The following is a 12103-nucleotide window of genomic DNA, read 5'->3' as shown; positions in this document are numbered from 1 at the left end:
TTCTCAAGCAAGATCAATTTGACCTTAAGTCCATGCTTGTCATTAAAATTCTTGACAGGTCTGAATTTATGGGGCAGAAATGGAGTTGAGTCTGTAAAAGGCATGACTAGGTTTTTCTTTCCCTCCACCAGAATAGGAGAGGGCTGGGGCAAATGAGACTGAACTTGAGGAACGGGGTGAGGGAGAGTGGGGGGAAGAGGCAAGTAGGTAGGGGGATGAGGAACACAGCGGAGTGATTCACAGCACAGGTGAAATCACAGGGGAAGCACGAGGAGAACACAAGGCCATAGAGAGGAAAGAGGAAACGCTAAATGGATATTCCCAAAGGGCAGCTTTTCATATGCATTTGGGGAATGTAATACAAGTAGATTTCCATTCAAATAAACTAGGGTCAATCTATTAATAGGAATGCTAGCCTGAGGCTTAAAATGAATGAAGGCAGAGCATATGGACTATTATGGGACAATCTCCAATATTTTAAGAAAACAGGAATATGTAAAACCATATTACATATGCTCCATCTCTGAAAAAAATACACCCATACATGTTTGCCTAAGAAGTGTCCAGAACTTCACTGTCCAATATGGTGGCCACTTGCCAAGTAGTCACTGAACAACTGAAATGTGGCTTGTCTGAACTGAGATGTGTTCTGAGTGTGCAGCCCATACTTGGCTTTAAGGTCTTAATATGGAGAAAAACTTATCTCATTAATATTTTTGAAATAACATTTAGATATAAAACAAAATACACAATTAAAATTAATTTTGCCTGTTTCTTTCGTGTGTGTGTGGCTAACAAAATTTTAAATTACATACACCTATATTTTTTAAACATGGCTTGCATCATGTTTCTATTGGGCAGTGCTGGTTAGAAACATGGGCAAATAAACTTGCCACATAGGTGGCCTCTGGGAGACTGGGTTGGGGAAAGCACTTAGGATTTTCCCCTAGTCTTTGGATCTGCTTGATCTGTTTTTCTGTCATGCAAATTTATTACTTTTTCAATTCAAAATGGAAGCAGAAAAACTCAAAATTTAAGTGAGAGATTCCTAAGCCCCACCCCAAAATTACTTAATTAAAAATCCTGGGGGCGGGGGATAGAGACATTTCACAAAGCTCCACCAGTGACTCTGATTCACAACCAGCGCCCAGATGTCTTGCTGGTGACCCACACCTGGCTGTGCCAGTTCACACGTCAAAGGGCACTGATTTGGAGAAGTGGACAGGCTGAAGATCACATGCAGTCTCTAAGCTACTTTACTGGCTTTACATGATCTAGGACAAGCAACCCAACTCCTGTGAGGTTCAGTTTTCTTATCAACCAAATAGGAATGACAATCTACCTAGCGGAGTTGCCAGGAGGATTAGAAATGATGCCTTTTAAGTAAGAAGTACACTGTCTAATGCAGAATAAACACTCACTATTTATACTCATTATTGTCAGCCAATGAATAATCTTATGTTCTCTTCAGTCACTTGCCTGAATCGGTGAAATGACAGACCTGAATGAGCCTCCAAAGCACTGGGTAGAAACCCATTCCCAAAGGCACATTTAGAAACATAAATCACCTACTTTTGAATATACTTACAATTGACATTAAAGTTAAAATATAATGTTGAAGGTTCGCTCCATGGTATAAAACCATTCTGTTGTCTGCTACCACCATCACTTCTACAAACCGTGGATAGGATAAAAAACGTTTTGTTCTTCTGTGGGTCCCCTTCTCCCTTGTGCCGTCTGTTTTGCTACCATTGGCAGGAAGCGTGCTTGTGGTTAAGCTGCTGCTTAACACAGCCATGTCATCAGCCAGGCTACTCCTCCCTCTCCATTTTCTTGTCCTCGTTTTCCTCTTGTCCTTACTGTGACTATTTCTATGTTCTGTAACAAATCAGATGGCATGCATTATATTTCGAGCCACATATATTTCATACTAAGAATTTAATTTGACAAGTCTTAAAATGATGCCTCTGTAGTAAAATTACATACAAAAATCAAATTGTGCATGCTATGGACTCTCCAGGTAAAACTCAATCTGTGCTCTCATTTAAAGGACTAAAGACTTGAAATCAGCCTTCCTGTAAGCTTGTGTGTGTGTCTTAATCGCTCAGTCATGGCCAACTCTTTGCGACTCCGTGGACTGTAGCCCACCAGGCTCCTTTGTCCATGGGATTCTCCAGGCAAGAATACTGGAGTGGACTGCCAGTGGATTGCCAGTGGATTGCCAGCTTCTCCAAGGAAACTTCCATAAATGCTCACTTAAATTATTAGAAAAGCAGGCCTGAGTTTAGGGGAAACAATTGCTTACTCTCTTTATTTAGTAACAAAAGTCTGACTGGGGTTTAAGTGGTTTGTATTCATTGTTCTTTGCTATTCATAGAGTAAGGGCCAACAAGGCAGCTATAGAGCTCTAGAGAATGGAAATGGAGATGCTTCATGTACACCACTTTTCATATTCAATGAGATACAGTGTAGAGGGGCCTGAGCAGTGTGCAAGGTAATAGACAGTACAAAGGACTACTGAAAATGCATAACAGGGTTTATTCTATTACCATATTTAATCACTGTAATACATGAAATGTAAGAATAGAATCATTGCTGTTCAATGCCTACAAAGTTTTAATTATTACAGGGCTCAGCTAAGGAAGTAGATTATACTCAGAGAGTATGAATAGGCATTTGGGACTGTGATATGTAATACCAGATGGGCTCTCCTCATTTCTGATTCTAGCCTAGGTACCGCTTGAATTCTACACAATCTTGCAGCTCAAAGTGTGGTCCATGGACCAGCAACATCTGCAATCCCTGGAAGCTTGTTAGAAATATAAATTCTCAGGCCCCGCTCTAGACCTGATAAATCAAAATCCACATTTTAACAAGATCTCTAAGTGATTCATATTCATGTTACAGTTTTGACAAGTACTGAACCTGGTTTGAGGCTTGTGTTGCTGGTGAAAATACTCAGTCATCAACCACACAATAAACAAAATAAGCATAAAAGTGCCTGCTAAAATATGCTTTCAGTAAAAGCAGAACTTAATCAGTTATCTTGCCAATCAAATCATAAATGTGTTTCAAAGCTTTAATGCCACTAATCTGTAGTCCAAATAGGCAACAGAATTGCACAACTAAGAAATATGCTTTCCTAAAACACAATTAATGGAATTTATTACACCAGTAATAACAACAAGTTGAAGTTTTAGTCCTTTCATATTTGAGGGGCTCAAATATTTAACCATTATAAGCTATTTCTAAAACAATCAATTAGGCCAGCATGTGTATTTTGCCTAAGTAGAGTATTTTAGTGGTTGTTAAAACAGTGATATCAGTCCAAACTGTCAAAAAAGTTATATGTGGTACAGCTATAGATAATGTGACCAGCCCTAAGCCTGGTACACAGTAGGATTCGACATTAGACTACTTTTCTTCCAGTCTCTCTCTCAAGAATATTCATATATGTATGTGTGTGTGCTCAGTTGCTTAGATGTGTCCAGTTCTTTGTGATCCCATGGACTGTAGCCCGCCAGACTCCTCTGTCCATGGAATTCTCCAGGCAAAAATACTGGAGTGAGTTGCCATTTCCTCCTCTAGGGGATTTTCCCCAACCCAGGGATTGAACCTACATCTCATTTGCCTCCTACATCAGCAGGTAGATTCCTTTACCACTGAGCCACCTGGGAAGCCCCATTCATATATGTATATCCATGCCATATAGGTACTTACGCTGTCATTCCAATTTTAATTCACCAGTGATTATAAATAAATATTAATCAAGCACCTACTACCTGCCAGATATCGAACTAGGACCTTTTACATGTTATCTTGCAATTCTCAGACAGAGAAAATTACGTCTACTGTACAGATGAGAAATGTAAGTCTCAGAGAGATGAAGCAACTTGTCGAATGTCACATATAGGGTGTGTTGGCATCAGGAATCAGGCATGGATTTGACCAACACCCTAAACAGTGCTCCTTCTATCACATAACACTACTTAAGAGTTAGGAACTGAAACAGGCTCATGATTCCGTTGCGTTTCTAAACCGAGCCCATACTGGAAAACAGTATCTGGTGCACATTTTCACAAACACTAGCTTTATATAACAGGTGTATGGGAGCCACATTGAAAACTGGATGTTAGCTTGTACTGCATTTCAGATTCCTCTTCTTTGTCAAGTGTCTTAAAGTGGAAGGTTACATTTTTGATTTGAGATCTTTCTTTCTTAATGTGTGTGTGTGCTAGTCATTCAGTCATGTCTGACTCTTTTCGACCCCCTGGACTGTAGTGCACCAGGCGCCTCTGTCCATGGGATTCTCCAGGCAAGGATACAGGAGTAAATTGCCATGCCCTTCTCCAGCAGATCTTCCCGACCCAGGGATCGAACCCAGGTCTCCTGTATTGCAGGTGGATTCTTTATTGTTTGAGGCATTAAAATATAGCTATAAATGTTCTTCCAAGTCATGCTTTAGCTGCATCCCATACGTTTTGATATGTTATGCCTTCATTTTCATTTATCTCAAAGTACTTTCCAACTTCTTTGATTATTCAGGAGTGTGCTATTTACTTTCCAAATATATTTGAGTTTCCCATTTTTTTCTGTTATTGATTTCCAGTTTCATTTTACTTTAGTCAGAGAAGATACTCTGCATTACTTCTATGATTTTAAATTTATTGATATGTTTTATAGCTTTGCATATGGTTTAGTCTAGAGAATGTTCTATGTGTACTTCAGAATAATGTGTGCTCTGAAGTAGAGTGTTCTACACACATCTGTTAGGTATATAGTTGGTTTACAGTGTTGTTCAAATTTTCTATTTATTAGTTAATCTTCTGCTTAGCTAGTCTATCTACTACTGAAAGTAGTATTGAATTTCCAACTATTACTGTTGAATTTTTTATTTATCTCTTCATTTCTGTCAGTTTTTGCCTCGCACATTTTGGTGCTCTGATATGAGATGCATATTTGTTTATAACTGCTAAATATTTCTAATGAATGGACTCTTTCACCACTATAAAACATTTTGATAAACCTTATTATATCAGTAAAGTGAAGTAAGCCTGTCACAAAAGCCAATAAATTATATGATTCCAGTCATATGAAATTTTCAGAACAGGCAACTCGATAAAGACAAAAGTAGCTCAGTTGCTAAGTGCTGGAGGCAGGGTGAGGACCTTGGCTAGTGAGTTGATAGCTAATGGGCACAGGGTTTCTTTTTCAAGTAATAAAAACGTTCTATTATTGACTGTGATGGTGGGTGCACATAACTGTGAGCACACTGAAAATCATGGGACACTTTATATGGATGAATAGTATGGTATGTGAATTATATCTCAATAAAGCTGTGAAGAAAAGAAAATATATTACTTAGTTTGTGAAAAGCAAATAATCTTTACTTATTGTCTTCCATAAATACTTTGACTTAAAAAAGATTTATTTAGAGAGAAGTATAACTGCAGCAAGAAAAATATTAAGGAAATACTATACAGAATTCACTCTTTCGACCACATAGAAGAATCACCTCTAAGAGAATCATCAGGGGGTACTTGGGCATGGGAAAACCTGAGAATAAATCAGGCATTAATTGCAAAAAAAGTACACTTAAGTAGCAAAGTTGAAAAAATTAAGACATTAATCACTAAAAGAGATTTCTAACAAAGAACAGAAATAATGGAGAATAAGTCATGCAAATCCTAATACACCTGGAAGACATTTCATTCACAACTAATCTTTGTATCAAAGAAACAATTTAGTATGCTATATATGGTATAAAAATCCAGGAATAAAATTATGTCTTCAGAATCAAAGACAACACCTTCTATTACATACTTTCCCAGTCTTTTACCTGTCTGACCTTTTATCTTGATGAGTTAAAATATTTATTGACCTAATTAGCCCAACTAATTTCTACCACATTAACCATTTTAGCATGCAGTTTTGAATTTGGCTTTACAAAGAGTAGGAGCTTTAAAGATTAGAACATTCGCTATGACTACAAATGCAAGAACATTTTTACTGAGAATGGAAAAACCAGACACTTTAACTGCTATATCTGCTCAACTCTCTTGCCTCTGAATAGAAACTGTTAATACCAGAGAACGATTTTCACCAAGGGACACACATTGCTAGGATAAAAAGAAAGTCATTCACATTTCTCTTTAGTGACCTGATAGCATAATGGAATAAGCTTAGTATTTCAAATTTGCAATGTCACTTTGCTAACAGTTTTATCAGAATGAGCTACATAATGAAATTTCACCCTGGTAGAAAGCATGGTATAAATGATCAGTGTACTTTTGCTCTTCATTTCACCCACATAAAGTTTTACATTTATTATCACTTTTTAGTAAGATATAATTTTAATTATAAAATTCATATTTTCAAAGTATACAGTTCAATGTTTTTTGGTATATTTATAGAGCTGTGTAATCATTTCTATTACCTAATTTTAGAATACTTGTATTGCCAAAAGAAGAGACACTGTACCCATCAAGTTATCACTCCTCATTCTTCCTCGTCCCCTCAGTCTTTGGCAATCATTAACCTATATTTCGTTATCTATGGATTCGCATTTAATACAAACGGAGTCATGCTCTTTATGTCTGGCTTCTTTCACTTAGCATAATGTTTTCAAGGTTCATCCATGCTGTAACTTGTAATCAGCACTCTATTACTTTTTGTTGCCATCTAGTATTCTACTATATAGATGTATCATCTTTTGTTCTTCATTCATTCATTAGTGGGCATTTGGGTTCTACAATTCAACTGAATAATGTTGCCTTAAATAAGCATGTACAATTTCTTTCTGTGACTACGATTGGACTTCTCTCTAGGGAGAATGACTTTTTTTTTTTTTTAACAATTTTCTGGCTTAAAAATAATTCTAAAGACAAGCTGTTTGTACCCTTAAATGATCTTTTCTGAATCACTTCTCTTGGCCTTAAGTTTTCTGACCTCTTCAGTGGGTATATAAATAGTTGTTTACACCCTTAAGGGTATTTTGAGACTTAAATAAGAAAGTATATAGAATTACAAAATGAATTTTAAAATCTTATTTTTTTGCATCTATTTTGTGCAAAGCACTGGCCAAGTAAGTTGAAATAAACAACAACAAAACAGAAATAAAACTTGGGGAGGATCCTTAAAAACAAAGTATCATAAAAACTTAAGATAGTATCAATATTAAAAAACGTGACAGCTAAAAAAAAAAAATTGTTTATTTACTGGCAAAAATGTTTTAAATGAGCTTCATTTCACATTGCCATGCCATAAAACGCATATGACATTACTAAACAACTGGAATTATTTTAGAAAATAACATCCAGGCCTGGTTATTCTGAGTGAGTTACTCACTGAGTGCTTCCCACCCACTAGGGCTGAGCTAAGGATTTTCGAATGTTAACATTAACAGCTGGGAAGTTAATCATTGCTCTCTATGTTTATAAGGTTTATCAAAATTTAACTGAATCTTCCTTGAGGCACTGAGCCACCTTGTGACCTCGTGGTCTAAGTGGGCAGGGGAATCACAGCACAGGACCAAAGGGAAGGCTGGAGTGCCAGGATTTTAGCAGGTCCCCTTTCTGCTTCTCCAGGACTTGACAGCCAGAAGCAAGTGGACAGGAGTCCACAGAGGTTCCACACCTGGATTCTGGAGCCAGACCAGCCCTGATTCATGGTCCTGCCTTAGCATGCCTCTAGCTGCCCCTTCTTGGGCAATTTCCTACCTTAAAGGTTCAGTTTTCTCATCCATAAAAAGAGGATACTAATAGCATACACTAAGGGTAACTGTAACTGTTAAAAGAGATAATACGAAAAATGCCTATTACACAGAATGTGGCTCATAGGAAAGCTCCATTTAATACTTAGTGTGATAGGAATTATTAGTTGTTATTGCTTTACTAGCAGTATGCAAAACAGCCCCTCTTTATAAATTAGAATGTTGACTTCAGAGTTTCTCAAACAAAACAATTCTATTTTTGGAAGAGTCTTCTAAAGGAAAGGAGGGAGGGAGAGGAGGAAGGAAGGAAAGTCGTAAAGACCAGCCCCCTGTTCCCTTGGAACTTGCAATCTAGGTAAGAGGCACATGCAGACTGACGTGGGAAGACCTAGTCTGAGATGGAAACAAATGCCACAAACACTTCCACCTCTCAACTGGCTCCAGAGACTGATAGCATACAACAAACAAAAAGTGGAAGCTGAGGGCAGCTCCCGCCCTCTGTTCTAGTGATGTTTAAGATCTACCCTCAAAGAGTTATTCAGTGAAACCGCCAGAGAGAGACTTGATGAGACAGGAACCACAGTCTACTGGGATCAGAGGAAGATGGGTAAACAAGCACAATGTAGGGAAGAAAGAGATAAAACATAAAAACAAAAATAGCCATAAAACCAATGAATGTTCTAATATAAAGAACAATGTGTTTCCAGAAACTGGATGGAGAAGGAACTAAGGGAAGGAACTGTTCTGTGTATATAAATTTCTAAAGCGTATGAATGAAAATCATCAAGACTTAATTTTTTTTAAGGGTACTCAGTTTGACAGCCTGAAAAACAACAGTGAATTCCTAGATACTCTAGAGAGTCACATACCCAAACGTGTCCCATTTCTCTGGACAAACTGTTAGTTTTGGGGTGGGGCGGGGGCGGGGTGGGGGAATGGCACGCCCAGTCCAACATCTAACAGTGCTCCACACACAGGGCTGGGGGACAAGGGTGCAAAGGGCAGTGGCGGGAGAGATTTCCCTTTTGGCTGGCCAGAACCTTTATGGACAATGTTTCCCCAGTAGCAGTTTATGGAACGTTAGTCCCAGAAGATATTTCCCAAAACAAGCCAAGTGGGTTTGCAAAATACTTTATACAGCATTTACAACTGGGACTTTTTCCATACACATTAGCATTTTAAGAGCTCTGAGAAGTCTTGCAGAAAAGAAACCAGTCTATGTTTTGTTCATCTATGGAATCAGGAAAATTATGGGATCTGGGCCAATTTATGAGGGGATTGAAAGTCCTTGGAAATAGAACGAGATGAAGAGGAGTGTACTGACAGACTTTCCTTTCGGGGAGAGAAGGAGATGCCATTGGGAGAAAACAATTAGAAGCTTCTTGCAGTTCAAGGGGCTGTGATGAGTGGTTGGTGGTGGGTGATGGAAGGCATATCTGAGGGTCATCACACCACCTTCCAAGGGCTGGGTGCCTCTCCTATACTGGGGAGGTAAATTTGCTGACTCAGGTGCAGAAGCTGAGATTCTTGCCCCAAAGGCCCTGCTGCATCCTCCCATATTCAGCATCCCCCAGCTCCTTCAACTACATGCAGTAACTACAACACTGACTACCTTGTTAACAATAATCCTGGCTCATATTTGCTTTAAGCTTTCCACCATGCCGAGCGCTGCTGAAAGCACTTCACGTGGACTAACCTGATTGCTCCTCACAGCACCACATGTGACAAGTCCTACTAGCTCCATTTCATAAATGATCAAACTGAGGCACCCTTGAAATAACTTCAGGAAATATTTAAAACACATCTATTTGAAATAGCACAATGCTGAACATACCCGGGCCTGTATTTTATAGGTCTTAGAGTTTGTTTGGATTTGCTATTAATATCCTGAAATAGATCCTAGGGAAATGTTGGTTTTGACTCACTGCATCTCTAAGCAATAACGGGAGATGGGCCCTTCTGCCCAGTGGGGTCCCAGCTATCTACAGTCACCATGCACTGTCTGTAGCCTGCTTCCAATGGTTGTTTCACAGGCCTTTTTGTGACGTGACGTGGATCTTCCAGGCCAGCGGTCTCCAGGAGAAATAAAATGTGAGCCCCACATGGAAGATAAGAATTTCCAGTAACCACATGTTAAAGAGTCAAGAGAAACAGATGAAATTAATTTTAATGCTATATTCTACTTAACCTAGTACATCCAAAAATACTGGGCTGGCCAAAAAGTTCATTCAGGTTTTCCACACCATCTTACAGAAAAACCCGAACAAATCTTTTGGCCAACCCAATATTATCCTTTCAACAGCCATTTCAAGGGCTCCGGAGCCACATGGAGTTATTGGCTATGGTACAGGCTGGTACATTTAGGCATTAAGTGTTTGCAGTGTGAATACAGGAGGCACTGTGATGTGCTGCTAAGAGTTTGGGAGTCAGAGAGACCTATATTGAAATCCTAGTTTTTGCACATTCAATCTGGGACCTTGGGCAGGTCACTGAAGCCCTCTGGGCCTCAGTTTCCTCATCTGTGAAATGGAGATGATGATGATTCTTCCTTACCAGGGCGGTGGGAAGGGTTGAATCACTCAATATACAGGGAATGTGCTGAAATAGAGCCTGGTGCAGAGTTAAGCGCTGGCGGCGGCAACTTATTACTAAGGTTGAGCAGCCTTTTAGGGCTGCTAGAATAAAGGGGCTCCTGCTAAAACATTTCTGTGTAGCTCCTGGTGGCCCTGTAATGCCCACGGTGGGTCTAGGTATGGCTCCCATATCACAGACTAAAAGGCACTTGGGCTGGAGTCCTTTAAAAAGGCTTCTAAACAACTCCTAGAGAGCATATCTCCCACATTCCTTTGATACACCAGTCTCCCAGTTTCCAGGCAACTGAGGACAAGTTTAGACTAGGCCTGCAGCAGAAACCCCTCATCATGATGTTCATATTCTGGCCACCACGGTCCTGAGTGCTGTAAAGACACACTGTACTCTGATCACAGCGTGAGCTCACCAGGGGCCCTCCCAGCCACAGGCCACCGGTCCGCAGCACCCTGGCCTGGCTCATATGTTCAGCTGCTATATATTCAGCGCTTGCTGTGACAGCTTAATCCCTTAAGTGATTAAAAGCCTAATATCTTTCTCTATATTCTTGATATAACTTTTTAAATGCTCTCATTAGTTTATTCATAGTTATCATTACACTTAAACCCAGTGGCACTTCCAAAATCCCATTTGAGTTGCACCTCTGAACATCCTCTTTCCAGGCACCATGCAGTGATTTATATTTTATTTTTATATTTTCCCTGATTTACAGCCTGGAAAGAATATAGGAAGGACGAGGCCTATGTTTGTTCAGGGCTCATTTTTCCTGAGCCTCCAAGATTATGAATCCCTTCAAAATTCAGAGCCTCAATCCTCTTATCCACAAAGACAGAGATGAGAAGTTCTCTAAAGTTCATTCCAATATTGAAAACTGATGAGTTCTCATATTGAATAAGATAAAAGTGAGAAATGCTGAAAATGAAGTCCTAAGATTCAAAAATTGCAAAACCCAACAGTCTCCTCTCTTGGCCACTCAGAGAGGATATGAAAAAAATAACCAATGATACACAGGGTGCACACATAGAAGGAGACAAAATAACTGCAGTGGAGAGAGACCAAGAGAAAAGAAGTGTGCTATGCGTGATGTTAAAAAATATCAAGGAAGGGACCATATATGTACCTCCATTTCTCACTGCAAAGTGCTTATTTTGGAACTGCTAACATAGGTGACAGTTTATAAAAACCATTTCTATTCTCTAATTTGACTTGTTTCACTGGAATAGCATCAAATGTCAGGATGAGGACATAGGCTTAAAAGAAAAAAACAAAACAAAAAACTAGCTCATAATCAAGTTACCTTTCGAAAACCATTATACTGCCCACAAAGCACAGAATAGGAACTTTGCGGGAAAATGGAGTCATGTCTCCCATTCCTGTTTCCCCCAAAATGTGTGGTCATATACAGCTGAATCTAACACTGCTTCTTCTATGTGTGTCTCTGTCTCACTGTCCTCTGGCTTTCTCTCCTGTGTGCACATAATGTGAAGTAGAACACAGTTGCATTCTTAGGAATTCAGGGTTTCCTTTGTAAATGTTTTCATCCATTAGGCAAGAGGAACCTATTCCTATCATTAACTACACAGGCTTGAAATTGAAAGTTGTGTTTCTAGATATCAGCTAGAAAGAAACACAACAATGTCCCTTTCCATTGGCACAGACAATGGCTTCGAATAACTAGACTTAAAGAAGTCTTTCTGAGTCCATCTCTCTGCACCTGTGTCTTGAACAAACCCTATGCTACACTGCCTACTATGCTTTCCTGCAGTGTCATCCCGTGACAGCATGAAATCCATGGAGCATGAA

General features: G+C 39.2%; 1 protein-coding gene across 2 annotated transcripts in view; it reads right to left on the bottom strand.

The window, feature by feature from the left end:
* ADAMTS9 (ADAM metallopeptidase with thrombospondin type 1 motif 9) overlaps window positions 1–12103 on the bottom strand; it is a 164393-nt gene that overhangs the window by 134407 nt on the left and 17883 nt on the right. For both annotated transcript variants that reach the window (XM_043885648.1, XM_043885649.1), the window contains exon 4: window positions 1589–1878. In XM_043885648.1, coding sequence (XP_043741583.1) covers window positions 1589–1878 — 290 coding nt within the window. The remainder of the gene's footprint in view (window positions 1–1588; window positions 1879–12103) is intronic.

The sequence above is a fragment of the Cervus elaphus genome, chromosome 24 (assembly GCF_910594005.1).
Source record: "Cervus elaphus chromosome 24, mCerEla1.1, whole genome shotgun sequence".
Lineage (NCBI taxonomy): Eukaryota > Metazoa > Chordata > Mammalia > Artiodactyla > Cervidae > Cervus > Cervus elaphus.
The sequence above is the reverse complement of the archived record's forward strand: the minus strand, read 5'-3'. Positions and strand labels throughout refer to the sequence as shown.